General features: G+C 52.8%; 10 protein-coding genes across 10 annotated transcripts; 5 read left to right on the top strand and 5 right to left on the bottom strand.

The window, feature by feature from the left end:
- Nucleotides 1-11: 11 nt before the first annotated feature.
- HD553DRAFT_298463 (putative hexose transporter) lies at nt 12-2,904 on the bottom strand (the record flags this gene model as incomplete). Its single annotated transcript, XM_046178583.1, has 14 exons — nt 12-406; nt 468-487; nt 554-602; nt 668-676; nt 749-782; nt 844-894; nt 956-1,007; nt 1,074-1,322; nt 1,406-1,475; nt 1,557-1,893; nt 1,996-2,117; nt 2,223-2,324; nt 2,386-2,544; nt 2,668-2,904. The coding sequence occupies 14 exons, from the start codon at nt 2,902-2,904 to the stop codon at nt 239-241; spliced, it is 1,659 nt and encodes a 552-aa protein (XP_046034976.1). The 3' UTR covers nt 12-238.
- Nucleotides 2,905-4,312: 1,408 nt separating this feature from the next.
- Nucleotides 4,313-6,722, top strand: HD553DRAFT_315119 (uncharacterized protein). The gene is made up of 2 exons (XM_046180445.1): nt 4,313-5,402; nt 5,466-6,722. Exons 1-2 carry the CDS (start codon nt 4,383-4,385, stop codon nt 6,600-6,602), a joined length of 2,157 nt encoding a protein of 718 aa, XP_046034975.1. The 5' UTR covers nt 4,313-4,382; the 3' UTR covers nt 6,603-6,722.
- Nucleotides 6,723-9,644, bottom strand: HD553DRAFT_315117 (SAC3/GANP/Nin1/mts3/eIF-3 p25 family-domain-containing protein). The gene is made up of 9 exons (XM_046180444.1): nt 9,518-9,644; nt 9,176-9,248; nt 8,485-9,090; nt 8,330-8,407; nt 8,107-8,244; nt 7,974-8,042; nt 7,752-7,881; nt 7,468-7,675; nt 6,723-7,407 (listed from the first exon to the last, which is right to left on the bottom strand). Exons 1-9 carry the CDS (start codon nt 9,544-9,546, stop codon nt 7,119-7,121), a joined length of 1,620 nt encoding a protein of 539 aa, XP_046034974.1. The 5' UTR covers nt 9,547-9,644; the 3' UTR covers nt 6,723-7,118.
- Nucleotides 9,645-9,741: 97 nt separating this feature from the next.
- On the bottom strand, nt 9,742-11,600 carry HD553DRAFT_315115 (uncharacterized protein). The gene has a single exon (XM_046180443.1). The coding sequence runs from the start codon at nt 11,542-11,544 to the stop codon at nt 9,979-9,981; it is 1,566 nt and encodes a 521-aa protein (XP_046034973.1). The 5' UTR covers nt 11,545-11,600; the 3' UTR covers nt 9,742-9,978.
- A 1,430-nt stretch (nt 11,601-13,030) lies between these two features.
- Nucleotides 13,031-14,903, top strand: HD553DRAFT_325324 (cation efflux family-domain-containing protein; the record flags this gene model as incomplete). The annotated part of the gene is made up of 6 exons (XM_046181597.1): nt 13,031-13,328; nt 13,448-13,557; nt 13,652-13,804; nt 13,878-14,236; nt 14,332-14,615; nt 14,686-14,903. The coding sequence occupies 6 exons, from the start codon at nt 13,031-13,033 to the stop codon at nt 14,901-14,903; spliced, it is 1,422 nt and encodes a 473-aa protein (XP_046034972.1).
- Nucleotides 14,818-16,378, bottom strand: HD553DRAFT_286834 (Mss4-like protein). Its single transcript, XM_046178269.1, has 4 exons — nt 16,088-16,378; nt 15,777-15,986; nt 15,587-15,700; nt 14,818-15,485 (listed from the first exon to the last, which is right to left on the bottom strand). Exons 1-4 carry the CDS (start codon nt 16,223-16,225, stop codon nt 15,273-15,275), a joined length of 675 nt encoding a protein of 224 aa, XP_046034971.1. The 5' UTR covers nt 16,226-16,378; the 3' UTR covers nt 14,818-15,272.
- A 1,638-nt stretch (nt 16,379-18,016) lies between these two features.
- On the top strand, nt 18,017-19,859 carry HD553DRAFT_315106 (oxidoreductase). Its single transcript, XM_046180442.1, has 8 exons — nt 18,017-18,224; nt 18,334-18,431; nt 18,519-18,614; nt 18,697-18,745; nt 18,811-18,941; nt 19,017-19,081; nt 19,146-19,350; nt 19,433-19,859. Exons 1-8 carry the CDS (start codon nt 18,177-18,179, stop codon nt 19,647-19,649), a joined length of 909 nt encoding a protein of 302 aa, XP_046034970.1. The 5' UTR covers nt 18,017-18,176; the 3' UTR covers nt 19,650-19,859.
- Nucleotides 19,860-20,823: 964 nt separating this feature from the next.
- HD553DRAFT_76553 (RlpA-like double-psi beta-barrel-protein domain-containing protein-containing protein) lies at nt 20,824-22,262 on the top strand. The gene is made up of 4 exons (XM_046184477.1): nt 20,824-21,314; nt 21,385-21,480; nt 21,557-21,661; nt 21,724-22,262. Exons 1-4 carry the CDS (start codon nt 20,964-20,966, stop codon nt 22,093-22,095), a joined length of 924 nt encoding a protein of 307 aa, XP_046034969.1. The 5' UTR covers nt 20,824-20,963; the 3' UTR covers nt 22,096-22,262.
- A 395-nt stretch (nt 22,263-22,657) lies between these two features.
- On the top strand, nt 22,658-25,149 carry HD553DRAFT_76448 (WLM domain-containing protein). Its single transcript, XM_046184476.1, has 11 exons — nt 22,658-22,805; nt 22,875-22,920; nt 22,997-23,083; nt 23,145-23,288; nt 23,354-23,377; nt 23,446-23,509; nt 23,570-23,801; nt 23,870-24,094; nt 24,159-24,173; nt 24,238-24,556; nt 24,629-25,149. The coding sequence occupies exons 1-11, from the start codon at nt 22,747-22,749 to the stop codon at nt 25,049-25,051; spliced, it is 1,638 nt and encodes a 545-aa protein (XP_046034968.1). The 5' UTR covers nt 22,658-22,746; the 3' UTR covers nt 25,052-25,149.
- Nucleotides 25,150-25,285: 136 nt separating this feature from the next.
- Nucleotides 25,286-26,651, bottom strand: HD553DRAFT_274626 (DUF544-domain-containing protein; the record flags this gene model as incomplete). Its single annotated transcript, XM_046177872.1, has 4 exons — nt 25,286-25,753; nt 25,817-25,914; nt 25,982-26,471; nt 26,556-26,651. 4 exons carry the CDS (start codon nt 26,649-26,651, stop codon nt 25,286-25,288), a joined length of 1,152 nt encoding a protein of 383 aa, XP_046034967.1.
- Between the last annotated feature and the right edge of the window lie 1,312 nt (nt 26,652-27,963).

Raw genomic sequence — 27,963 nt, 5'->3', positions numbered from 1 at the left:
GCGGTCGGGTTGGCATGAATGAGGTGTTACGTGTAAAAAGAGAGATAACAACCTGCAATTTGATGATACCACAAATACACAATTCTCTCTTGCCGAATGTCTCTTACAATCAAGGGTCTGCTTGTACGGTACTATCTTCGCAATCAATACACGAATTTCAAAACAAGTTCAACAGCCGAGCACGCGTCAATGACACAGAAGGATGTCGAAGGGATTTGGGCGCTTGTGTTCCTAGACCTTATTGGTCAACATCGACGGAGGGATGAGCCTCGTCGGTTGTCGTACCTTGCGCTCTGGTGATAGTCTTGGAAAATCTCCAGACTGGGCTGCCGGATTCGTATAATTCGTCCAGTTCTGCTGGCGAAAGGCGGGCGGTTTCAGGGATGATGAACCACCCGCCAATAACCTGTATAAGTTGAAGACGGGTTGAGTATATGCTCCTATCTCGGCTAATAGAGTTGACCGACCATAGGAGCCGAGAGACCGACTGCAACCGTAACCCAAGAGAGATCAGTCTCAGGGCCTGATAGACCGACGAGAACAGTCGGCTCACAAAAGAAATAGCAGGTTTTTAGACCCCAATTGGCTTGGTTCGGGTTGATCTATAAGAGAAGCGGAGTGTCATTAGAATAGTTCGTGTTCGTGCTGTCTGGGATCCGCTACATGCCATGTATGGCTACATCGGGTGAGACGTTTCAGTCAGTGCGAGAACTTGGACAGTCTGTCTAGACGACCACATGAAACTCACGGTCACGACGGTGAAAACCAGCCCGATGAGCGATCTGAGATGAATTTAGGCTGAGCTGAGGGCACAACCAACATCGACGATCAGAGGTTTCTCACGCCGTCATCGAACCAAATGCCGCTGTTCTGCTTCTCAATTCGGCGGACGGCCTGTTTCCAGGCCAAAGTCAGCGACAGGCGCTATGAGAATCCAGGCATAAAGAGTACTCACACTTCCGCCAACATCGTATAGGCGGCAGCGGAATTGAAGGACATCGCGAAGACTTGGTGCCACAAAATAAGAACGATCAGGCGTCCGGACCTGGTGACAGAACGTCGAGACAACTCACACCACATGCAAGCAAGAAAAATCAAGCCATTGGCGCGAGCAGTATCGATCTCGCCTATGGTTCCGACCAGACCGATAATCAATAGCACGATTGCAGCAAAGCTTAGCATCCCGTTGATCAACCAATATCGTCCAAGTTTATCAAGTGCAAGGATGGCCACCAAGGCTCCAGCGATCGAAACGCAGCTGGTGATGATGGTAGTTCGAAAGACGTCGGTTTGGCCGGCAAGTTGGAAGAACAACACGACATCTGGCAAAGAGGATCAGTTTTCGGAAAGGGGTAGTATCATTGCATTAGAAGCGCAAGTTGAAACGCTCAAACGTGAAACTTACATGTGTAAAGGAATGCTAGGCCTAAGAGTTGGGTAGTAAAGAGCGCCCACCCTGCTGCTAGAGTTCGTCTCTGCAAGAAAGCATAAATCAATGTCAGTTTGCACGGCGTTAATGAGCATGACATTGAGAAATATATGACGCTCTGACTTACCAAGTTGGAACCTCTAAAGATGGCGGTAGCGCCCAGAGCCTTGGCCTGGCGGCTATGTTCAGCCTCGAGCTGAACCGTCCGGATCAAAATGTCATACTCGACATCGATGACATAGTTTTTCACGTCGCCATTTATTCTAAGGAGTAGTTTGCGCCCCAATTCATGCTTGCCCTGCGTCGCGGCCCACCATGGACTTTCTGGCACGAAGAAGAGGATGAGTAGTATCATCAGGCCGAGCGTTCCCCACTGAGTGTATACGGGAATCTTCCACTCGTATGGATCTTGTTTTCCCAGCTGGTTCAAAGCGACTGGAGCAAACAGCTGACCGATCGCGAACCTGTATTCGTGGGGAAATTTCAACAAGGGATAACAGGATCAGTCGACTCGACCGAGACCGAAGATGCTAGTGCATATCCTTTAAAGGTGAGATATAACCAACCAGATGCTATACGAGGCTATGAGAGCGCCTCGGAGCCGGATGGGTGCGATCTCCGCGATGTAAGTTGGCGCAACGAGCTGAAGGCATCCGACGCCAATACCTCCGAACAGTTTTCCGACGAGCTGGTTTGTGACACAGATGGAATAAAGCCATTCCCACGAATCAAATATCGTGCTCATCTATGAATGAGCCTAACATTAAAATGAGCTACGACTATCTGGACTTACCCATAGTTTCCAGTCACTCGCGAATGATTGACAGAACAAACTAATGGCGAGGTAGAGGAGCATCAGGTACATCGCCCATTTTCGCCCGAACCTATCCGACACCTATAGAGATATCGTCGTTAGTGATACGAGCAGCGAAATGGATGGGAGAAGATAACTTTACGAATGGGATTTGCAGAAAACCGAGGATCTGACCCGCTGAAATGACGGATGTAATGGCTGCCAACACAGGTGCGGAGATGATGGGCGCTCCAGCTGCGTCGGTCTCAGTCGACATCGTTTGGATGAAGCCTTCATAGATATTTGCTATCAGCCAATGTCGCTATCGCCTTCCCTCTCAACTTTTCGTTCGTTTGAGAACTAACCGGGATTACCAATGATGTTCCCGGTGATCCCGATCTGATTAACGTGTCACATAAATAGGGTGGAACAGGGGCAAAAAAACTTTCAGACCCACCTGGTACCCATCGGCGGCGGCGGCGAATGCAAGAGCCAGGGCTATCAAACTGGGCTTCCAGAAACTTCGCAATGCCTGCAGAGTGTTAAGATCCTGGGATGCAGAGTGCAACGTCATTTGAACCGGCGCATCCTTCCCAGTCGTAGGCTTGAGTGTTTCGACATGGTCGAATTCTGGTTTCTCGTTCACGTAAGGCTGCTTAATTTCCTCGTCCAGAGCCTGCATACTGATAGTCGTAGGGTTATCGAGACTGTCTGTTCGGGAGACTTGCGACCACTATTCGGATGAGCAGAAAAAGACTAAACATACGAACCCCTTCGACGCTCTCGTGCTAATTATGCGTAATCCTTCAGGTGATTTCGCATGGGGTAAAGCTCGCAAGCCTTGAGCGTGCGAGATCATCATCCCGCGGCCCCACAGACATGGCTCGAGATCATTATACCGGCCCTTACAGACCTGGGTCGATATCGCACCGATTACCTGACCATATTGTGCCGGATTGCCGATCTCTGAGACGCTCGTCCTGTAACTCCCGCCGAATTTCCGAATTCCCGGCATCTTATGCATGTCAGCAGATCAGCAGCACGCTCCATCGCGGCAAAATCATCCCGGGGTACCGCCCTGTCTGTCTAGTAGCTAGTAGCTACATGCTAACGAGCATAGAGTTCTGGGATCCCCGCGTAAACGATTTCTGCCGCCATAGTTGAAAAGGCTCGATGCTATCCCGAGAAACACCGTTAGTTTCCCGCGAGCAATACTAGCAATACCACACACTCATACTACTTCATAACCATATCAGAACAGACCAGATGATAGCAACGTAGCGCCATTGACATTGTTGCCTCGTCTTCAGCGCATCAGACCCCATCTTTCCCCTCAAACAGACACCGCAAGCTACCGCTGCCGACATGTCGAAGCTTGATAACCTCGCCGATGCTTTAGCCAAGCCGGACATCGAGTACAGGCCGGAGCAGCGATGGTGGCTCGCATCGGGCCATCATACTATGCAGACGTTGAAACACGAGGTGAAACTGGCCTACGAGATGGGTTTCGGTGGAATGGAGTTTCTAGCCATGGATGAGGCCGGAATCGACAATGAACGATACGCCTGGGGCTCTGAACAGTGGACTCATAGCTCCAATATAGTCGTAGAGGAGACCACGGCGCGGGGCATGTCGATCAGTTTCACTTCGGGTACCAATTGGGCAAATGCGAACCTCCCTACAATCGACCCAGAACATCCCGCCGCAGCAAAAGAGTTGAATTTTGTCATCGAAGATGTCATCGGCGGGCAGTCCCGACTGGGGATTGTCCCTTCTATCGATCTGGAAGCTTATAATTCCAGCCAACACATCATGGGTCACAAAAAGCCGGTCGCCAAGCAAAATCTTGTGGCGGTCGTCGCTGCCAAATTGATCGAATCGGATGAGACTGGGGGTATTCTGGATGTCGCGACGATCGACTTGACACGCCATGTCCACGGTGACAACCTGGAATGGACTGCGCCTCAGGGCGACCACAAGTGGCGCTTGTTTTACTTTTACCAGCATGGTACCGGTCAACACGCCACTCCGTCGGCGTCGGTCAACTATACCATAAACTATCTCGATCCCGAAGGTATACAGGAGGTCATCAAGTACTGGGATACTACAGTCCTGACGCCCAAGTTGCGTTCGATCATAGCCTCAAATAAACGTGCGCAGATGTATATGGACTCGCTCGAGCTCCTCGCGTTCGGGTCTGGAGGATTGCTGTGGGGACATTCCGTTGCTAGCGAGTTCGAAAACCGTCACGGCTACTCGATCGTCCCTTATCTACCCTTCATGGTATGTGCAGCCCCCATGATGGCTTCCAGTACCAAGTGGAAGTACGACCCGGTCGTAGCGGTAGATATCACTACTGTGCGCAAGGTCCGGTTCGACCTGCTGCATACGTTCACCGATCTGTACATCGAGCATACTTTAAGGCCTTTCCGAACTTATCTCAACTCCGTAGGGATTCAGTTGAGAGCGGAGATCAGCTACGGTTTGCCGTTCGAGCTTAGCCGTCCGGGGACAGAGGTGGACGGGATAGAGACAGAGTCGCTCGAATTTGGCTCGCAGATCGATGGTTACCGACTGCTCGCCGGAGTGGCCCATACGTTCGGAAAGCAGTTCTCTTCAGAGACCGGGGCGGTCGCCCGCAATCACATCAACTCCCATCAATTCTATGACCAGATCATGGCGACGCAATTTGCAGCAGGAATCAGCAAGACCGTCCTACACGGGTGGGCCAGCGTAGCCGGGGCACCCGGTACCGAGTGGCCTGGACACGAGGGCATGTGGGCAATCTTCGGTGAACGGTTCGATGCGAGGCAGCCCGGGTCCGACTTCTACTCCTTGTGGTGCCAAGCGATGGGTCGTATCCAGTATCTGCTGCGCCAAGGGAAACCAAGGATCGATGTGGCGATCTTGCGCACCGATCATCTGGTCGACAACACCTGTGGAATAGCCACCAAGGGCGACGATGGCTTCGTCCACGTCGACGAAGAAGTGTACGAGAATTGGTGGATGCGCAACCGTCAGAATTTCTGGTGGCAGGATCTGGGTATGCAGGACGCAGGCTGGTCTTACGAGTTCCTGGATGGTGAACTTTTGCTTCGGCCTGAAATAAGCTTTGCTGAAGGTCTCCTTCAACCCGGAGGGCCGGGCTACCAAGCGGTCATCATTTATCAGGATTCCCTGGTAAGTACTTCAGTCGCAGTCTAAAGGCATTCGCCTGGCATACTGATTGGAAACCCGTCGCAGAATCCGGACGTCGCCAAACAGCTGGTGAGATGGGCCCGAGGAGGTCTTCGGATTCTGCTAGTCGACAACGTTGCCGAGCTTGTCCTCCTACGGGAGCGACGTTATCACAAGAATGCGGCAGCGGCGTCCTCCACGCAGGGCCTTGATGGGAGAGACGAGGAATTGGCAGAAACCATCGAAACCCTCCTTTCCCTTCCCAACGCTCGCCGCATTACCGATCCTAGGGACACAATGTCTACGTTGGTAGAGCTCGGAGTTCGTGGTCGAGCCGAATTTGTCGAGCCCGACATCAACATCTTGACACATCTCAGGGACGACGGGGATGTTCAGCATCTCTACCTTTATCACTTCCTATACAAGAACGGATCCGCTACCGATGTCACTGTATCACTGGACGGCGCCTGGGAGGTTCAACGTGTAGATCATTGGAGTGGAAGGATCCTGGATGACGTCGAGAGCAATCACGCTGACGGTCGGACCACAGCTACTCTTCGCATGCACCCAGGTCAAGTCACGGTCTTGACCACAAGGCGGGTGGCCGGAACATCCGTCTCTTCTAAGAACAGCGCGAATCAGAGAACAATGGCAGTGACAGGCGATTGGGACTTGACCGTCGAAGATTGGGATGCTGGCGAGTCGGAGGTGATCACCGAAGATCGCGGTCTCGGGTACGTCACCAAGGAAGAGAGGCCCGTGACGAAGAAAACCATGATCCACGTTGGCGAGACGGCGCTCTTGCCTTGGCTACAGTTGGAGGCCGTGGGACCTCAGGTCTCCGGAATCGGAACCTACAAAACCCAGATCCACCTTCCCTCCGATTTCAACACCTCCAAGCCTTCTCAACTCTGCTTAGGATCTACCTGCGGCGGCTTAGGTTCGGTGGCGATTAACGATACCACTGCTCAAGGTTTCGATACCTCAGTACCTATAATCGATACCACGGATCTGTTCCGCCCTGGAGCCAATGAAGTGACAGTGAAGGTGTCGACTTCTCTGAATAATCGTCTCCTGAGTCGAGGATACTACGACAGCGGGCATGGCCCCTTCCTCGGGGGGGACTTCGACCCCAAGTATCCTGCTCATGCGCCTCGTGACTACGGCCTTCTTGGACCCGTCGAAGTGAAGTACACAACGTAGAATTTTCGAGTGGTTAGAGATTTTAGCGAGTTCTGCCAAACGGATTAAGCAGAGTGTCAGCTGGGGGACAAGTCCATCGCCCCTAGATCTGTACCAATCCCGCAGACAACCCGTCGGTCTAAAGTGGCTGCGGACGTGATGTCATAAATGAAACATTGCTTGTGTGCGGGAAGGTTACAAATTGAATGTCGACTACCTGCGAATGCAAAACCCCTTCTGCAGGCTTTGTCCACATCGTACGAAGATATCGACCAAGGGCTGGGAAAGACAGCCTGCGAATAGGGGGATTCCGATGACCGGATGAAAGTCCACCAAATTGCCGCATAGGGAGCGAAACAGGTCACCCCACGTGAGGCGTACCTTCAAGGTTGTACGCATCCGCTTAGTTCCCTTGAGCGTCCCGCTGACCTTGCAGCTATATCAGGGTGCAAAGCTGTAAATTAGTATCTCCGGAACGTCCAATCCAAACCTGTCTTGGTTGCCGGTTCCCTGTCCGGAGAGCTCATCCATAGCACCCTACTTCTGCCCCTTGATATCGACGACCTTGTACTTGGCCACGGCCGCTTCACAAGCCGCTGCGTTCGCTTTACAATTCCAGACCAATGCGTCGAGTGATTCACGGTCCATCTCGCTCAGCCGTCGGTTCTCGTTAGCGTGGTTGGCCTGAGCGATGGTATGCTTAGCGGTCGGGGTTGAAAAGACGGTCGCGTGGTGTTTGTCCAGAAGTGCGCATAGGTCCACTTGAGTTTCAGGGTCGGCGAATCCAAGTTCTCGAGCGAGGAATCCGAGTGGTATTGTCATGTACCTGCGGGTCGATCATCAGCTTGGTTGCAAAAGATGCGCTCAAGCTAGACTCGGTGCTTACGATTTGGAGATCTTGGCCAGTGCCGCCACTCTCTCCCGCTCGACAAAGTGGACCATCAACTTGGCGTTATAGAACACGGGATCGACAAACAGTCTGAAGAGCCGATGATAATTCCCCGTCGTGATGGCCGCATGTACAGCGAGAGCGTGGGCGATTCCTTTTTCTCGTTTCTGCGTTGGGGAAAGTCTGGCAATGGCACGTCCGAGCTCTGCGATTCGAAAATGATATTTCTGTCAGCGACTGGCTAGCCAAGGTGAGCCCAAGAGGTTTAGTGAAAGACTTACCGCTCATGTTCTTGGTGTGGATCATGTATAAAATCCTGTATCCCAAAAATTCTGCCGCACATCCGGGCAAACCGTGTTCATAAAGCTGTTTCAAGACCGACTGACACTGGTTGTACTCGCCCAGGTCGGCCTGCCATTGATGAGCGGAGCCAGGTCAGGTTAGCCAGATCAGTCTCGAAGGGTTGATAGGTGTGAGGAACAGGATCGGAGGGCGACACTTACGGATTGCAAAGCCACCCGAGCATGGAATTCGTATACCTTGACCGTAAACTCGTTCTTGATCCTTTGCACCTGTTCGTCCTTCTTTATTCAGCCAGCGATTCGTCAGAGTCGGCTAGGGCGATATGCAACTCACCGTCAGATCCTGTCGCATACTCTTCAACTGATCGCAGATCCACGGATAGGGCTTCTCCTCCATTTTCCACTTGTTCTTGATATGTACCAGTGTCTTTTCTAATATATGTAATGGTCGGATGTTGGCGGGGTTCGGAGCCTGAGTCATGGAAAGACGCAGCAAAATTGATGGCATTTAAGTACGTATCGAAGCGGCATGAGATGCGAGACAGGGATAGACCCACGCTCGTCAGCCGGAGATAGCTCTTTTCGATCGTCGTGCTCGTCCCCTTGATGGTATGTCGATCCCAGTTGATCACGTTCTACCAACCCACCACAGATGATCCAATTAGCAATCGTATTTCACAGCGATCCCCAAAGGGGTTCTTTTTCGACTCACGGGATCCGCCTCTGGTTCCTCTTGATTCCACGAAACCCAGCCTATCCGACCGGACCCTTCCTCAGGCTCATCATCTCCCCATCCCCCGTTCATCTCTCTCTGCTTATCAAGCTCGATCTCCCTCTCGAACCTCCTCGCTCGTTTCGCCTTGGCTTGGTCTTCTTCGTAGGTCTGCAACGATGAGGCGGCAGAGGGGAAAAGAGAGGCGGATTTACGTTTCTTGGATTTGGTAGCTGGGGATTGTTGTTGTTTCTGCTGAGCGGTGTTAGTGATCGAAGAGGTTGAAGCCGAGGCGTAGGTCTGGGTTGGGGGTGGGGGTGGGGCGCCAAGAGGAGGGAATTGAGAATTCGAAAATACGTTCGGAGGTTGTAACCCCTGTCCTGGTGGTTGAGCTTGTCCCTTCGTCAGCTTGTCCCCTCCCTTCCCTGCTATGCTGATCGGAGCGAATCCATTCCCATTCGTATTCGCAGTAGGCCGGTTTTGTCCAGGGTTGACGGTCATCACCCGAGCTAGTTGTGCTAGGCTGGGACACCAAACCAGCGGGTCCGCCTGGCTCCAATCTTGGCTGACGAGGGTGGGGTCCTTGTTGAACATGCGTTTGGCGATCTACGAATAGCAACCAGGGGCAACGAGTCAGCTCGACGATAGGTGATCAGGTGGAAATGACGTCAATCGGTGAACGGATACTGACGACTTTGATGTCTTCCGCGACGGCAGACTTGTACTGCGAAGTCGCCATCTTCAACGCTTTTGCCACGAACGCCCTGTCATACGGGGTTTCCAATTTGCCGGGATGACCAGAATCGATGCAACGGCGATGATCGAGTCGAAAACGTTTTCGTTGCACCAGATCATCGAGTGAAGCGCGAATATGTCGTTGTATAGCGGTCGAAGCGAAGCAGAATGAAGGCAATATCGAGACCAGCAATACTGTCAGCCTTCACATATCAATCTTCGATCTCGAAAGGCGGGACGGGTGCTTAGAGCATAGCGATCACGCCAAAGGGGGAGAGAAACTTGGGGCGGTACTCACTTGAAGTCGTCCCTCGCCATAGCTGACATCCTGGCTTGATTTCTTCGGGGGTTCTTTGATTATGTAGGGGACCTGAACAGAGGGTGTCTTGTAGTGTTGTTAGTTGGTATATATGGTTCGAAACGGGTCGTATCGTTGAGGTAAGAGTGTACTATGTGGTGAACAAAAGTAGCTGTCAAGAGTGGAATATGGACACGAGACCCGCAACCTGCTGCCCTCTCCTCCCATCTTGTATACGCGTCGCCCCCGGTCTCCTTATCTCCTTACAACAGGTCCAAGTGAAACTCGACGATTCCGGTCTGGTACTCGAGTACTGTGTCTACATTCGTATTGGCGCATACAGGTGGATTGACCGCCATTATCTACAATAGTTTGAACCCTAATGCTACGAGAAGTAGACCATGCTCATCGTCGCTTAGCTTCAGTCTCCTCTCGTGATCGTGTGCTCGAACCAGCCACTCTCAAGCCGAGATGACCTGCATCCACCGCTTCCTCTCCTCCCTATCCCGATTCGCCTCCCTCTTAGCACGTCCTCGACGGCGCTTTTCCAGATCCTCCTCGCTCAACCCGGGTACGACTTTACCCCTCTGCATAGCCCGAATGTCGGCTAGAGTGTGGGTGACCTTCTTCCTCCTCGTCTCCGATTTCGCCCCAGCTTGACCTGATGTCTGCGTATGGGGCTTGAGCATCGTCCGACGATGTTGCGGAACATGCCCGATTCCAGCGAGATCGTTCTTCAGGTACGTCGCCACTGGGGCGACTCGACCGGGTCCGACCAGGTTGTCGAGAGAGGAGGCTGAGCGTTCGGCCAGGTCGGCGAGGACGAGTTCTTGTTCTCCAAACCTGGTCGGTCCCGCGTCATCTGCATCTACGTCGATGGGCCGGACTTCGTGATCGTCGTCGTCCTCGTCCAGCTCGGTCAGGTCGATGATCTCGTCGACATCAATCACCTTCACCTCCGCCTTCTTCCCAGCTTGCGCATCTCCCTCGCTATTTTCCTCGTGATTCAGCTCCCTCTTCACCCGCAACCTTTCCCCTTCCTCAACCTTGACTCTATCCCTCGCCTCTTCCCACCCGTCGGGCCTGCCCAACCCGCCCGTCCCGCTCCAGCCTCCCTTTTGTAACAGCCTCCATCCAACATTATCTGGACGTATATGAAAGTGCGTCGGGGGTGCGGGCGGGGCTGTACCAGGGGGTGGAAGGTTGAGGAGTGATGCTAGCGATGAGGAGTTTGGCCGTGGGTTTGAGGTCGATGCTGATGCTGATGCTAATGCTGATTTCGATGTGGACGAACGGGGTACAGAGCTGGAGGGAACTCCAATACGACCCCGATCCTCGTCTTCTCGTTTGACTTCCTCCTCGCCTCCGACCTCTCGTTCTTGTTCTGCTTCGAAGCCACCCTCAGCCTTGACCCGGGCTTCAGCCTCGTCCAGAGCCTTAGCTTCGGCTTCCTTCCGAGCTTTCGCAAGCAGGGCTTTCCGGATAAACCACTCCGATCGAGGTACCACCAAATTTTTGGGTTCCGATGTTGGTCCGAGCTTCTTTGATGATATAGGTGGTCTGGAGGAAGAGCGATTCTGGGAAGGTGAAGAGACTGTGGCGGATTTCGTCGTCGAAGGTGACCCTGACAATGAACCCGACCCCGAGCCTGAAGCGACAGGCCCCACCCCGAAATCCAATCCCTTCCAGAAATCCATCACTCCCTCCCTCCCTGTCTTGCCCTTCTTCTCCCCCTCTTTGCGTACCCCATCCGTATCCGTAAAGGTATCCTCGATGAGCCTTCCTTGGCTATCGTATCGCCCCTGAGCAGGTACAAATGTCGGTGCCGCCGTAAACCTGAGATGAAGGGTGGGTCCGTGACCTTGAGGCGGTACGTGTAAGTGCATCGGGGGTTGTGGGTATTCGTAATCATGTTCGTTCGCCTCGTCGTTATTGTCGTGGGTCTGCATGTTGGTCTTGCGGGGATAGCCGGGTTGTTGATACTGGTGGCGAGGTGCACCAAGGCCTGGGCGGCAGGACGACTGCATGGCGTAGAGGTGGACTGCCCGAAGAGGATCTAAAAACCCGCTCAAAGGATCTATGTGTATGGATACAAATCGATTACAATATCACGAGCTGTTCAAGATCGAGACTTTTGGACATCGATCGTTCGAATATGGTCCAAGCCCCGGTGGGTCGGAGCCGAAGCGAGACGTTCCTTACGTCAGCGCATGCCGGCATCGCTTTGCGCTTTCCTTTTCCCCATCGTAGCAGGTTTACAACCGGGCTTTAGACTTGTAAAGCCCCAGCCCACCATCATGAGCTATCAACCGTAAATATCAGAGATCCCTGCGGTTACGGGGGATCCAAATCGTTTTATGACCCTCGTCTGTGTGACACCGGGTTCATCCCACATCGTCGCGTCCGGAAGTTCCGTTCGATTCCGCAAAAATCGGGATGGTACGGCTTCATTTCTTTCCACACAATCGTGTTCCGGATGGGATCGCGGATAGGCAATGAACCGGTGTTGATAGTTCAAAAGTTCAAGCACAGATGAGAGTCAGAGAGTGCAAGATACGATAGAATAGCTGAATTTTACGATAGGCTTCGAGATTATCGTTTGTATGCGAATTTGAGATGACGCGATCGACATGCTAGCGCTCGAACCACTTTGATCCCAGCGACCTTGTTTGGGGGAACCTTACTAAAGATACTAGGTCTCGACATCCAGACACTTACTGGCAAGCCGCTTCCTCCAACCTCTGATTAAGCACCATTCTCAAGCCGAGCCGAATCATGCTCATCTTACTTCGACGTCGACTACGATCAGGTCGCTGTTGGTCGGGTCCCGCAGTCGGCGCGCACGACCGGACGCGCGGATTCACCAGGTCGAGGTCGAAAGAAGAGGTGACCCGAACATCATCATCGTCGCTTTCACCACTCCTCTTCCCAACACCGATATCAACCTCGACACCGATCTCACACTCGAATCTTCATACAAGGGCGTACAGGAAGACTAGAAGCTCAATCCCCTTCCGTATATCATCGTCAAGTTGCGCACCTGAACCCAACGCCTTCAAATCGACACCACTATCACCCGGTCGGCGTTCCAGCTATCTGACAACCCAGTCCTCTTCCCGTCACCGATTCATATACAACCAACACCCACATCGACAGTCGTCTTCACCAATTAGCTCTATCAATTCAACCAAGCACTCTCTTCTTGCTTCTTTCTTGCCTGCATCAGCCTCCATCCGGTACGGCGTCAATCAGCCTCCCGGACACTCGACAGCTTCCACGACGTCCTTCTCAACTCCCATCCCCACCATCTCCAATATTACCTTTGCGTTGATCTCTCCTCGCCAAAAGTCGAGAACAATATCGAGAATCCCAGTTCAGCTCTTCTCCTCGTCCAGCTCGACCTGCTTACGGGTACGAGCAAGAGGAGCCGGTACCTCGGTCCACGGACAAAGGGTCAGGTCGAGGTCGGGAGTGTTATTCGGATACGGAGGTGGAATCGGAACTAGGTTTGGGATGGCTTCTATAGCAGAGAGCGTGTCTGGAGCAGGAAGAACTAGGGGATACGCTTCGGGTGTGAAGGACGACTCGAAAACGGAGGGAGTCAGGAATCGAGCTGGGCTAGCTTCTACCCAGGTCGAGTCCCACTCAAACTCCCACTCTCATTCGCATTCTCACTCCCATTCCCATTCACATTCACATGGAATCTTTTCCGGAGGTCATCATCACCACGACCATTCGGAAGGAGCTGGGGAGATCATCGCGGCGTTGACGGGAGAGAAGAAGGATAAGGGGAGTCGGATTACCTTGTTGGGTGCGTACCGCCTCTGATCTCGCGGGAGGTCGAGCTCGGACTGAGATGTATGACATTGACAACGTCTTGAATTCTTCCTTCATACCGGCTCTGTGGTGGACGATAACGCTACTTTGCAGGTCTGGCAAGTAACGTCGGGTTGACGGTGACCAAGGGGGTCGCGGGGATATACATGAATTCGGCTTCCTTGCTGGCCGAGGCTGGTCATAGTCTTTCCGATTTGCTAGGCGTGAGTCCGCATGGCCACTTAATCATTCCAGTCGATTATCGGATACCAACGAGGGGCCGAGCTGACGAGCTGAACTTGTTTTTCGGCGCCGCAGGATTTTGTCACCCTGGCTACGTGGAAGATTTCCAGGAGACCGCCTTCCGCCGAGTATCCCTGGGGTTATGGGAAATTTGAGACGGTCGGTACATTGGGCGTCAGTCTGATCCTCGTCGGAGGCGCGATCGGGATCGGGTTGCATTCATATCACGTGAGTTCTTGACCGAGACAGGCAGTAGCAGCGCGGGACATGCGTTGAAACGATGTTGTTTTCTGCGTGATAGCTACTCTTGCAAGTCATGCTCCCTTACCTCGACTCGCTAGATCCGTCCAGCCCGTTGGCACAGATCGTCCCCTTCCTGCCCAAATCGATCCCCTCACCCCTGCTTGAGCTGTTCCACGATCACTCGACGCATGCTGGTGCATCCCATTCCCACGCTCACGAAGCCATCTCAGCGGTCGCGCCTGGTGGAGCCGGTTTGGAAGGCGCCTTGACGCACGAGCACGAACATGGGAGCGTGTTGAACCCGCATGCGGCGTGGTTCGCTTTGATGAGCGTTATCGTCAAGGAGTGGTTGTACAGGGCGACCAAGCGGGTGGCGGATGAGGAACACAGTCCGGTCTTGACAGCCAACGCCTTACAGTAAGTCACCTGCACTATTTTTCCTACAGCTAGGGCGATGTGGAGGATAAGAAAGCTAATCCACTCCACAACAAATCGTGGTTGCTCCTTGACAGCCACCGATCAGACGCCCTTACTTCCGGTGTAGCCCTTTGTTCAATCCTCGGTTCCGCAGCGGGTGCGCCCGTACTCGACCCGCTCGGCGGACTGGCCGTGTCGTTCTTCATCCTTCAACAAGGTCTGTCGCTCTCCCGGGTGGCTGCGTTGGAGATGCTTGACAAGGGTGTAGATGCTGCGACGCGAGACGAGATTGTTAGCGTGGTGAAACCGCTCGTCAACCAGGACATTACCCAGGGCGGGTTGATCGGGGTCAGGAACGTCCGGGCCGTCAAGAGTGGGGGTGAGTTATAAGGCTTCGAACACTTGGAGTAGTGACCACAAGCTGATTTAGGATACTCCTGTCATGCCAGGCCTGTCATCGATCGACCTGACCATCCTCGTCTCCCCCGACATCTCGGTCCGAGAGTCACACGATATCGAATCCCGAGTCCGAGAACGGATCATGAGCGAACGTAAAGACGCGAGGGAGGTCAAGATCCACATACACGGTGTCGAGCCCGGCGAGATGGAAGTGCTGAAAGAGGAGAAACGCCAGGGAGGGAGCGATTTCGGGAGGGACGGGTGTTAGGTTCGTGATGCCCTTTAATATTAGACTACGAAGGAGGCGGACGAGGCTCTAGGTGCAGCGATGATAGAGTCATGATTAGGTTCAAGTGGTGGGAAGGTCCGAACTGTATTCTCAAGATTGTATCGTATCGCATATGAACGAAACAACCAATTCAAACTAGGTCTCGACGTGTGTATAGGTTCATAACAATGGTGGCTACGACATGGATCCAGCAAGCAACTATGTATGATGCAAGGTGCAGGGCTGAATTCCGATGACATTGTATTGTGCGTAAGAGCTACACTTTTGTTTTTCTGCGTAAGATGATACTAGATACATAGACCGACCGACCGATCCCGGCTCGATCCTCGAATCCCCGCGAAAGACCGATCACTCCTTCTTCTGCTTCTTCGAGCTGTCGTCTCCACCCTCCTTGTCGCTCTCCTCCTTTTCCCTCTTCTTCTTCTCCTCCTTTTCGGCCTGCTTCTTCTTGATCTCGGGCATCATCTTGTGAGCGGCTTCGTTCATGGGTCCTTCACCCTTCTTGCCGGAGAACTTGGCGATGCTGTCGTTGGCAATGTCTTCGACGCAGGATTCGTAGAACTGCAAAGTTGATGGTGGAGAGGATGAGGTTGAAAATGAGTTTGGGATCGCAGCAAAGGCAGGCCAGGGGAAGCAGGAAGCAAGAGGGGAGACAAACGTACCATGTGATGGCTAGCCTTGAAAGGTCCGTTGTGCTTCAACTCTCCCTCGTGCATCCCGTGAATCAACCCGGGGAAGATCAGACACATGTTTCGTCCTTCGTCCATGATCGGCGACTACACCCAAAAACAACCTCGGTGTCAGCTTTCACGCATGCCTAAAGACTGTACATATCACGACTTCTAGACCCACCTGACACATCCCGCAGGATACCTTGCAGGGAAGCACGTACTCCATCTTCTTGTGGTTGGTCGAGTAAAAGTGCAGGTTGCCCTCACCCGATTTGAAGTGCATGGCGTCTTTGGGGACGATGGCGGCCCATTGATAGGTAGCTCCATGGGTCCTCTGGCAAGTTCGGCAATGACAGTAACAAGCGTCTACCGGGTCTTGGTCGATCTCGTACTATCAGTCGCAGAAACGGTGCGAGCGTCAGCATTTACCAATGTTGCGAGTCGCTTTCTGCCTTTGCGGCTAGGTCGCTGGTGAAGACGACGACCGCTCACCTGTACGTTCCCGCAGTAACACTGTCCGGTCCACTTGGCCTTGAATCCGTCCTTCTTCTTGTCCTCGGACAGACAGTAAGGAGGACGACCCAACCTCTCCTTGTGTTCGTCGTGCTGATCGGGCTTGATGTCGCTCATCGTGAAGTGGTCGTGTGATGCGTTAAAAGTTTGCAGATGGGTCGTGAAAGATTCGTGCGGCTAGCTGATGTTTCGATGTGGACGTGAAAAGGAAACTGCACAAGGTTGGAGGAAGAAGTGCTGAGAGAGCAGAGGTTCTCGCTGCTCGTCGTGTGATTCTACGAGATCAGATCGAGAGGGGAGGATCGCGCTAAAAGCGTTCAAACCGAATATAATTCTGAGATCGAGGATTCCCGTCGGTGACGCGCTGCTCGCGTGGGGGGGTGGATGACGTCAGCTCGCTATTCTCGAGGTAGTAACCGCTCGAGCTCTCGTCGGCGTTTCAGCTTCAGCTTGCAGCTTGCGTATGGTGATATGATCTACGGTCCACAGCGAGCTCGGACTAGCAGGGTGTCCCTGGCATCTTCTAAGTACGGTACTACGGTGAATATATCGCCTTGATCATCACCTCCCGTGCCGTTTGCGTTTCATTGTTCAAAATGATGTGAGAGGCAAACCCAGCGTGCAGGGCTTGAGAAGCTAGAAACCGCCTGTCAATCTTCTTGCGCTGGACCCTAAGCAGATCGACGGAATGACCTGATCTGAGCGCATCAGATCGCTTGGCGGTCAGCCTCAAGTCGTCTGACTGATTTGTAATTACAACGGTCGGCTGATAATGCTGAGTGGGACTCGATATGATATTCGCAACGATCAAAGTTTTGAGGCTAGGCGAACAACGGTTTGACCGCTATGGGACATGGGTTCCAGCGGTCAAAGGAGAGGGTCCAGCGGCAATCAGGGACGGTATGCTGTATGAAGGAACAAACCTGTGATTTCACGAATGAAATGAGACATTGTTATGGTTGTCACGCCAAATCTAGCCGGAGAAGACTTATGGCTTGGTCAGCAACTGGAAAACAAAATTAGGACGGAAAGACATCCTCTTTGAGGGCGTGAAGATCTCGGCGCTTTGCTCCTGCTTGTGAATCACGGGCTCGATCGAAGATTTCGAGCTGGAATTAGGTCTGTCTATATGCAATGCGAGGTGTGTTGCATTTGCATTGTACGCGACCTCGATGAACATGCAGATCTGATCCCAAATATGTCGGTATCGTCAGCGTGGGATAGCCTGCATTCGCCGTTCGCCGTTAGCCTTACGTGCGGCTTAGTGTGCCCAAGTCTTACCTTTACAGATAACAGCAACTGGAAGAGATTAGCGATCCGACTACTCCCCTCCCCGTGTCTGCAAAGACATATACCGCTACATCCTCATGATCTCGCCGTCAATGGCAGAATGGTAGACGATGACTCAATCCCAAAGTCAGCCTTTCTCAATGTAGCTCGATTCGCAAAACCGTCGCCACAGATGATGTCGTCACTACCCGTCGCCGCCATCCAAGACCTTAATTCGACGGAAGTGTGGCTATTACATCCGGAAGATATAACAGTAGCCCTCGTGAGCTTAATCTGGATGCACTGACTTTACTTCTTTGCATGTAGTCCTCAAACAACTGGATGTCGCCAACTGAATGGTATGTATCATAGAACGCTGGCGCGTTCACGCGCAGCGGCAAGTAGCCGGTGCAATAATGTTCAACTCATCATGAGAGTGATCGGCCGAGATTCACAACCGAAGTCGCTACCTTATACGAGCCATGAGTACTATCTTTCTTCACTATCGGCAAACCAGGATCGTGAAACTAATCAGTCAATGACGAGATCGAGGCTTTGCGCGACGGGAGAAACTTCGGCTTTCGGTCTTGTCCGAACCTAACAAAGTGGAGGTCGACCTTGGGGACCCATGAGGTCGGCGGCTGACATATTACTATACCGGCTCGTTAGAAGGCCAGGAGGCCATATATACATCGCCCGCATTGTCAAATCACATCCTGCTTCGAAGGCCTGTTATCCTGTACATCGCAGTTCGATCATCGCTTCTCCCATCCTCCAACCGCTATCCTATTCTATCGAGATGCCCTTCGGAACCAGGACTTTGAACGACGGCAGGAAGATCCCCGAGGTGAGCTCCCCTCCGTCGCAGCTAGATCCACCGATCGGCGATCCCCTAGCCATCCGCCTCCTCAACGAGACATGGACTGACAACAAGCGTGTATTCGATACTACTGTAGATCGGGTTTGGGACCTGGAAGATCCCCCAAGATGCTTGTAACGGCCAGGTCACCCAGGGTATCGAGGTCGGGTTCGACCACATTGACACTGCTCAAGCGTGAGTCGCACGTGCACCAGGCTCAAAGTAGTATTGCCGTCCAGGTGAACTGATCTGGGAATCGCTTCTGGGTTTGGGCGTACATAGATACCAGAACGAAGAGCAGACTGGGCAGGCTATCGCTGCGGCCGGTTTGAAGAGAGAGGAACTTTGGGTCACTACCAAGTTCAGCGGAAGGCTCGGGTGAGTCTGGTATCCAGTCTTCGGGGAGAGGGTGGATTGGGAAGTCGACTGACGTCTTGTGCGGTACATTGACATTCTGTAGTACCGGTGCGTCTGCCGTCCGCAAGTCGTGCCTCGAGTCGCTCCAGAAGGTAAGATTACATTATCTGGGCGTAAGTCATTATCCAGAGCTGATTACGATCCATTCTCTCGACAGCTCGGACTCGACTACATCGACCTCTACCTGATTCATTCACCTCGGCTCTGCGACGGTGATATTCGAGGGACCTGGAAGGAGATGGAGAAGCTCAAGAAGGAGGGTCTGGTCAAGTCGATCGGGGTTTCCAAGTGAGTATGGTCTGACGAGCGACCGGCAATGTGCAGAAGAGGAGGCTGACCGGTATATTCGTTACGATGGTACAGCTTTGAGATCAAGGACCTCAAGGTCTTGCTCAAGCACGCCGACATCAAGCCTGTGGTAAACCAGAGTGAGTCCTGTCCAGACCCTATCCTTCGATTTATAGCTTATCCACTTGCTCCGCTACCGATCAGTCTTGTACCACCCCTACGTCTCGGCCTCGACCCAACCCCTGATCGATTTCCAGGACGACCATGACATTGCCTTCGAGGGCTATTCAGGTCTGATCCCGCTCACCGGACGTCAGGGCGGACCGGTCGACAAGCCTGTCGATGAGATCGCCAAGCGATTAGGTTTGCAGCCCGAGCAAGTCTTGCTGGCTTGGAGCAGGGCCAAGGGGTAGGTCTTTGGGTCATGCGCTCGACCAAGGCGAATTCGAGGCGGAGTCGCTGAAATTTTGACATTTGACATCCACATTCAGCGCGATCATCGTGACCACCTCTTCGCGATCCGAACGATTGACCCGTTACCTCGGCGTCGGCGACGTCAAGCTCACGGACGAGGACATTCACTCGATCGACAAGGCCGGGAGGAAGGGCGAGGAGAAGGAAAAGGTCTGGCAGATGTGCAAGACCGCCGGCAAGGTCGTCCTGCTCGGTGGATTGGGTGTCTATGGGTTGGCCAAGTACGTCTTGTAATGGGCGACTTGACTGGCTCTTAGCTTGAAGTCTCGTATGTTTGTATGCGATTGCGAAACAAGATTGTATGGAAGACAAGTGGCTGTATTCTGAAACGTTGAAATGTCGATCGAACCGATCGTGATTGAGTTTCCCGATCCGGTAACCGAAAAGAAGGTGGTCGATACGAAACCGAAATGAAAGAAGGTAAGTCTATGATTTGGGGGTTCGTGACCCCAGAATTTTCACTCCCTACGCGTCCGCAATCGGTCTCTTTGACGCGCGCGCGCGTTCTGATCGCGTTTCGAGGGTGATCAACCTCGAAATCCTTTCTTCCTAGAGCAGCAATTGTCGACCTCTTTGCGTCGCCTCACTCGCTCGATGAGGATATAGTCTGGTCAAGCTGGTCGGACCTCTTTTCGATCCGAAACCAAGCCCGAGTCGCGCAAGTCGAGGGTTGTCGAGGGGAGGAAGAGAGGTGCATGGGCTTCATTTCGGGGCGGATGTGACCGAGGGCTTGTCCCCGCACGATCAGGTTTTTCGACCATCCGATATTGGCTTTTTACCCCGGCTCTTGTTCGAAGGGAGATGATATAGCCATGACCTGGTTGTACTCTAGAATATGCTTCTCAAGTCCGGAGCTCGAACTGTCCTCTTGCTTCACAAATTTACCAAAAAACGACTGTCTTTTCTCTCAAAAGTGCTCGTGACAACAAAAGGAAAGGCACGTGACTCGACCTAGAACGTCGATCAACCACCTTCCCACAAAGAAAACAACCCCACGCTTGCCCCCGGGGTACCAGCCACTTTCCCTTGTCCTTCGACGTCATTCGAGTTCCGGACCATCCATATCTACCTCGACCAGCGATCAAGGGGTCGAAACGTTTCAAGTTCATCAATCGATCAATCGATATCGTCATCAATCACGCTCCCTTTGTCTCGACCTTCCTTTCCCACGCAAGCGATCAAAGTCTGCTCCTTTTTGTGAGCTCGAACCGTAAGTCATCGAACCAGAGGAAAAGATCGTGAGTACTATCTTCTCCATATCGACGACTTCTGAGCTTCTGACCTCAACTGACAATCAAACCGTTCTGTTCAATCTCGTCCTGCTCGTCCCCATATTCCTGTTTCCTACTACCTCGACATTGCAACCGTGCTAGACGCACAACAAGCAACATTCGCTGACTCCAACAAACTACCACCTCGATCACTTCCATAACCTGGACCGGCTTTCCCTTTGATCCGTTCTCAATCTGCTCCGACTCACACTCGCTATTACACAATCACCGTCATTTACAACCGACTCGTCAACATTCGACAACCCCCACACACAACATGATGTCATTCGCTACCACCTTCATCACCCTCCTCTCCCTCGCCTCCACCGCCTTGGCGCTCCCCGTCCCCGTAGCTCACCAGAATGAGAAACGTTACTCTGGGGTCCGTATGACCTACTACGATACCTCGGTCGGACTCGGAGCCTGTGGGAACCTGAATCAGAACAGCGCTTGGACCGTCGCGCTCAATAGCGCTCAGTTTGGAGGAGGTTACCCTTCGCCGGAATGTGGAAAGACGATTACCATTTCGTACGGAGGCAAAACGGCCCAGGCGGTCATCCAGGATGCTTGTCCGAGCTGCCCTTATGGAGGGCTCGATTTGAGTCCTAGTCTGTTTCAGCACTTTGCTGTGAGTCGTCAAGACTTCAATAGTTTCTGCTCCAATCGCTGACGACCCCGCTATTGCTTGCGCTTGGTAGGACCTCGGCACCGGTGTCATTTCCGGCGATTGGGACTACGGTAGTGGTGCTCCTGCACCTCCTCCTCCCCCTCCTCCTGCGCCTACGACCACTTGGGTAAGCGCGACATTCCTTCGTTGTTGAGTATATATGAATGCCGGAACTGATTCAACAGTTTTTTTCTGTCTCACAGCAAGCGCCTACTTCCACTTGGGTCGCTCCTACTACCTCGTGGACCCCTGAGCCTTCAACCAGCAGCACGCCTCCTCCCCCTCCTCCCCCTACAACGACCTGGACTGTAAGTCTTTTTCTTGAATCGTCAATCCCGTTGCATCGATGCTGACTCGCTTGTCCACGCAGCCTCCTACCACTTCAGCGGCTCCCCCGACTACTTCCTCGACCCCGGCCCCTAGCTCGTCGGTTGCCCCTAGCAGCTCTTCAGTGGTCCCGTCTTCGAGCTCGAGCTCGTCTTCCTCGTCCGTCGCCTCGAGCTCCAGCTCGGCTTCGTCGTCTGCAAGCACCGGCGCCACCAGCGTCGCCGCTACCAACAGCCAGTCTCTTCTCGCCGCTCTCATGTCTACCCAGACTGGAACCGCTACTGCTTCGGCTGATGCGGCGTCATCTACCGGTACTGGGTCTGGCTCGGAGCAGGATGCCGGGTCGGATGGAAACTTGGAGATGCTCAGCAACGTCATTGTCAACCTCGGCAGGCTGGTCGTGATGGCCGCTTAGACCCTGAGATTTTGATCACCCTGAGACTCTCGACAAGTCAATCTTTCTCGCCTTCTTTCATTCGGATCACAGCGGACGACCCGGACTTCGTCACCTATACCTCATAACTTTCCACCACCACTACAACTGGACGTCATAATCTGTATCGACCACTTCTTCTCTTCTTCTTACCGGGACTCGTGACGAAACGTCCGGATTCACCTCGACAACCGATTCTGGCAGGCTCGCCAAGATCGGTTACAAGTTTGGATCTCGGCCGTTCTCCACGTTTCACCCATCACTGTCTTTTCACACCGGGTCTTTTGTCAATCCACTTTTACATCTGTTTTGGGCTTTAGTTTAGTTTTGGTTCTCCTTCCAGCGAGACCTGGTTGTCGTATATGTCTTTCAAGCAGTCTATACCGTGTATAGATACTGTAAATCGAAATCGATCATCTTTTCGCCTACGAGTCACCTTGAAGCGACGCGCTTTCTAAGGTGTTGTTTACTTTTTGGGCTCGATCGAAGAAGGAGGTTTCGTCATACAGTACTCACCTCATCGTGCAATGTCAATCGTCATCGAGCATCATCGATTTCTGTCTAAGCATCTACTACGATCACTTTCGGCTTCCAAATAGCAAGACCACGTTTCGGAGAAGTTCAGCTTACAAGATGCCAAATCTGGGGGCGATCGGACGAAAGATCAACGCTCGGGAGGTCGACCCTAACCCGTGAGGGCCGTCTCGATCAACTTGCCTTTCCGCTAGGACTGGTTAACATCCACTCAAATTCCTTGACAGACATATCCTTTTCACGAGCGTGTTAGAGAGAAAGCCGAATGCGGAGGTATGACTCGGGAGTATCTCGGTTCCGTATAGCGGACTTGGGTTGATCAAGGAAGGCCGCTGTTCGCCGTCTATAGCAAGCTTTACGCATGATGAAAGCCCTGGCTGCTCAAGTCAGGCCTTTGATGCAACGTCATGGAATCAAGGTCAATTCGTTTGAAGAGGTGAGTTCGCTCAAGTTGGTTGTAACGAGATCCTCTGAGCTTATTCAAGATCTTGCGATAGTACCCCTTCAACAAAGTGTTTGCGGGCAGGAATTGGAATGCCGGAGAAGTCGTTGAGATCGTTCTTCGAAGGCCGGACAACTCGTTCTTACCGATGTCATACCTGGAGCGCACCATGACGCATGAGCTGGCCCACTGCCATCAGGTGAGTACACAGCCTTCTTCGTCCTCCAGACAACTCGCCACTTATCTAACTCCTGCATCGTAAAGATGAATCACGGACCGGATTTTCAAGTAAGCTACATGCAGATAGCCGCGTGACTTGTCAATCCGCTCGCTGACAAGTTGGTCTCGATGTGTAGGCCCTCTGGAGTCGACTTCAGGGAGAAGTTTACCACTTGCAACGGGATGGATACTTCGGAGACGGTTAGTATCGAGATAGCCACAGGCTGCGGTTCTTGATCGCTCATTCCGAGTATCCTACAGGATTCTACAGCGAAGGTCGTCGTTTGGGGGACTCTGTTCCCATCTCCTCAGCCGAGCGTGCGGATGGCCAAGTTCCAGAGCTAGTATGCGGAGGGGCGAACAAACGTTCGGCGCCGAGCAAGGCTTCTAGAGGGTACGGCGGTGGAAAGAGACGTCGTGGACAAGCTCTGATCAATGGAGTGGCATCTACGAGCTCCGGTGCCCAGACGGCCAAGAAAAGGAAATCATCCAGGTAAGAATCACATCCAGTATTACGAAAAGCTCAAGATCGTTACTGACGTTATGTTGATTGCTTTTTAGGCCGAACAAGAAAGCTTTCGAAGACAAGGCGGGCGGAAACAGGCTTGATGGGCTGGACGGCGAGGATCTTCCCGACATCAAAACGATACGAGCGAAGGTGGCATCGTCAGCAAGGCAAATCCAATTGATGGACGGGGGCAGCTTGGCGGCAGCCAAACGTGCAGCTGTGGCTAACTTGGAAGACGTAGAAAGAGAGATTCTGGAAGGCACGTCTGTCGGCAAACGGTATGTGATATCTTCCATTTGAGGCGAAAGTACGCATATTGATTGTGTTGTTCGTCTTTTGCAGCGCCAGGACGAAAAGGTGAGAGTCTGCGTTATTCCGCCTGGACATATTGCGAGGCTAAGATTGGGCAAACCGCATGCAGTGCTGCTGAGATGCGTGCCGAAGCGGCGGAAAGGAGGATCAAAGCGTTGAATCAACCACAGCCGTCGCCTCAAGCACAAGGGGTTCAAGCAGGGCCCAGTAAGATCGAGGACGACGCTTCGGAAGACGTTGACGAGCTGGAGGACTCGGACGAACTGGACGAACTCGATGATACGGAGGAAGCAGAATTCGGACCCGACGCTGTGCTGACCATGTTTGGCAATATGAGCGTCGAGGAACGTGAAGCGATGAAGGGCGATGTCAAAGATGAGCCTGTCGAAACTGGTTTTGAGGATCCAGGGCCTTGTGGTTTGATAGCGGTAAGCACATATATCAGTCTCCGGTAAACCTAGGGATGCTGGCGTTGATATGACACCTGTCGAGTATCGTAGGCGAGAGAAGTCGATCATCCGGAGCGTTCGCCTGATCCGGAGTTCAAGACCGAATCTTCAGCTGCTACGACCAGTAAGAGGACGATCGCTCCTATCCCTAGCTCATCGCCCGGTACCTTTGCTACCTTGGCAAAACCCCCTCCCAAAAACGCGGCCGGTCCAACTCCGACGTTCTCCGCCAAGAGTCTCGTCGAAGGAGAAAAAGCCAGACTACGGCTTCATCAAATCGGCCAAACCCTTGGCAGTCAACCTCAAGACATTCGATTTTGGCAGTGCGACCACTGTGGACAGAATTGGCATCGAGACTACGGACGATGCGGATCAAACGGCTGCACAGGTGTCAACCCCGGCCGAAACGGACCCACGAAGCTGAACGCCAGGCCACCCTCCCCGATTATCATCTCGGACGACGACGAGTGGTGATATCGCCTTCAAAAACGAACTCTCTCGTACTTGCATTTTCCACATTACGAACCCTTTACGAGATTGTGAGACCAAATCGCTATATACGATCAGAACCAAATCATACACTCTTCGGTCATTATGCATGTCATTTACGCGAACCGTCATCTTTGGCGTAGTACTATAGTACAACGAGTGACCTCAACGATATCACACAATGCTTTGTCTAGCTTCGGACTGCAGTAGCGATCCCATCTACATGATAACACAATCCTTCTTGTCCTTCTTTTCCTTCTTCTTCCCTTCGTCCGGTCTGGCTCGACGCTCTGCAGCGGGATTCATCCTGACCTGCCGCCTGCGTTCGTCTTGGTCATGTTGTCTGGCCGCGTTGCCATCTTCCTCGTCCTGAAGCGCCGCCGCCAACTGTCTGTCCGCACTGTCATCTACTATCCGATCTTGCCCTCTAGCGTTGATCAAAGCGTGCTCCGCGTCCAGCCCGGCGAAATCTCCCCCGGCCGCACCGGCGGGTCGGAATTCGCTGCTGTAAAAGCCTGAACCGCTGTTATCGACGTCGACGATGCTTTCCCAGGTGATCTCGGGCTCTTTGCGGAAGGCCGAATCGGTGACGAGTTGAAAGAGGACGGGTGCGTCTGCCGGTTCGCCCGAATCAGGCTGAGGGTCGTATCGCCGGTACAAGACTGAGAGGTGGGAATTGCGGAAGAACTATAGCGAAGGTCAAGATCTGTCAGAAGATGAACACTGTTGTCGATTAGGCAGGTGACTCACGGCGACGACAGATCCTGGTTCCAAAGCAGATAGCGCGAACAGCCCCGGATAAGTTAGCTGTGACGAGCTGTTCTGCAAGAAAGCCTGCAAATGTTGCGCTACCATGAGTGGCGACATAGAGACTCATGAGCATATGAAACCCAAACGGTATTGGACAGTACTCACAATCGCTAATCGCCTGCTGATCCTCTTCCGAGACGTTCGGTTCATTTCCTTCACTGATCCCCACAGCTCTCGTCTCGGCCTCCAAGCCAGCCACGATCCTCTCCTGAGCGCCTTCGTACGACCCCGCTCGTTGTAACGCCTCGTATTCCTCCTTCATGCCCTGATCGGCTAACCAGCCGTGTACGAGATCGACCCCAGCAAAGTTGAAGACCGATAGTTCCCCGCTATCCCGGGCGGAGATGCCTTTAAAGTTGTTGATCCCGTCAAAGGCGACGTCGACATCGAGCCCCTGGGTCATGGTAGGTAAGATGGACAAGGCGGATTCGAGGGTGAGAACCGAGTTGTCGTTGGGCCGTGTGACGAGGAAATCGGCGATGAGGAGCGATAGTTGATCGTAGGTGATCGAGGTGTTTTTGGTAGGGATATGTATTGAGCCTCGGAGTAGGAGACAGTTTGCTAGGGCAAGCAAGCTGCAAGGTCCGTTTGCGTTCTATGATGAAATAGATTTCACCATCAAGTGAGCTGGTGAATCGTATATTTCAGATCTGATCATTGATTGCTGCGCAGGTCTCACCTGAATCAACACGCGAACATTACGCCTGAACATCCCCCCCGCTCGAACGTCCGGCCATAATCCGATGTCCTTCAACTTCCAGACACCTGCCCCCATCTCCGGTATGGGAGATGGAGCCTTGGTCTGTTCCACGGGTGTAGGGATGAGTGGCTCGATATGCTGCTTGGTCTCGATGGGTTGATCGGCCTTGTCCGAAGTCGGTGCAGATAGGTCGATGAGCTGCGGTGGTGTTCCGGACGAAGGACCTGGATCCTGGACCGGTTGCGTTGCTCTTCTCGGTTGAAGGAAAGCTGATTCTGACATGATGATGGCGTACAGTCGATGCTACTTGTACCTCGAGCCACCGGTGTCGTATAGAGGATGTCAAAGAGATCGATCATGATACTCATCAACAAGGTGTTGAAGCTGCTGCTGCTCGGCGTCATCGGCCGCCGGAATCGAAATTGCTTCCGACCACCAGCACAGCCAGAATGGAGTGGCCACTTCTTGAAACGTGACTCACGGGCAGTCATTCTCATCGATAGGTCTCGTACGCCGACATACAGGTGCAATATTTCAGCTGTTTGAGGCTGTATCAGGGTTGGGAATCTCATCAGCCTCCCGGTCCGACGCAGACCCGCAAACATGTAAGACATCGATAAAGTATGGAGCCACGCCGTCCTGACGACATTCAGACCTCTTGCGATATGATACGTTCGCGAGTGTGACCGCAGAGTCTTGTGTAATAAAGGGCTACCACGATATAAACTGAGAATCTACAAGGATTTAAGCGTTGTAAAACGGGCTCTATGTACCCAGCTATCCGAGCAAAGCGTTAGGAAAGTTGGAAGGCTTCTAGCGTCGATTCCCAAGCTGTCATATACTGAGTCGTCATTCAAGCCTCGTTTCAAGCGGATCGATAGGACGGCAGGCGACGATGCGTACGATGTCCATATCAACCATGCAGACGACATCTCAGCACAATTTCCAAGTATGATTGCCACCTTTCCTCGCATTCATCCGTGGCCCGTCTGTTCAGGAAGGAGGCAGCCCGACTTCCGCCGGTTATCGATTAACAATGACAGGTAAGGCATTATTTTGAGAAGCACATCGCGCCACATACCGGAGAAGTCCTCCGACTGTTCAGACAAGCCCCCGAGTTATGGTCTCTGCTCTTTAACTACGATTCTACACTTGATCAACGATGAATACGAGGTCTCGACCTGTATGACTGCGCGGACATGCCTACCGCAAGGCTCTCCGCTGACCGACCTACTGCTACTGCGATGGTCCACACATACTATACATTTCCTAGCTCGACCAGACCTATCTCGGCATCGATTGCGCTGTCGCTGGGCGACTACGTCGATTGAAGTCTGCCAAGGCAACAACAGAATCGATACGCCACTGACATGCTGGTCCCTTGTCA

The sequence above is a fragment of the Filobasidium floriforme genome, assembly GCF_021052385.1.
Source record: "Filobasidium floriforme strain CBS 6241 chromosome Unknown HD553scaffold_17, whole genome shotgun sequence".
NCBI classification, from domain to species: domain Eukaryota; kingdom Fungi; phylum Basidiomycota; class Tremellomycetes; order Filobasidiales; family Filobasidiaceae; genus Filobasidium; species Filobasidium floriforme.
Note: the sequence above shows the minus strand (reverse complement) of the source record. Positions and strands in the feature narration are given on the sequence as shown.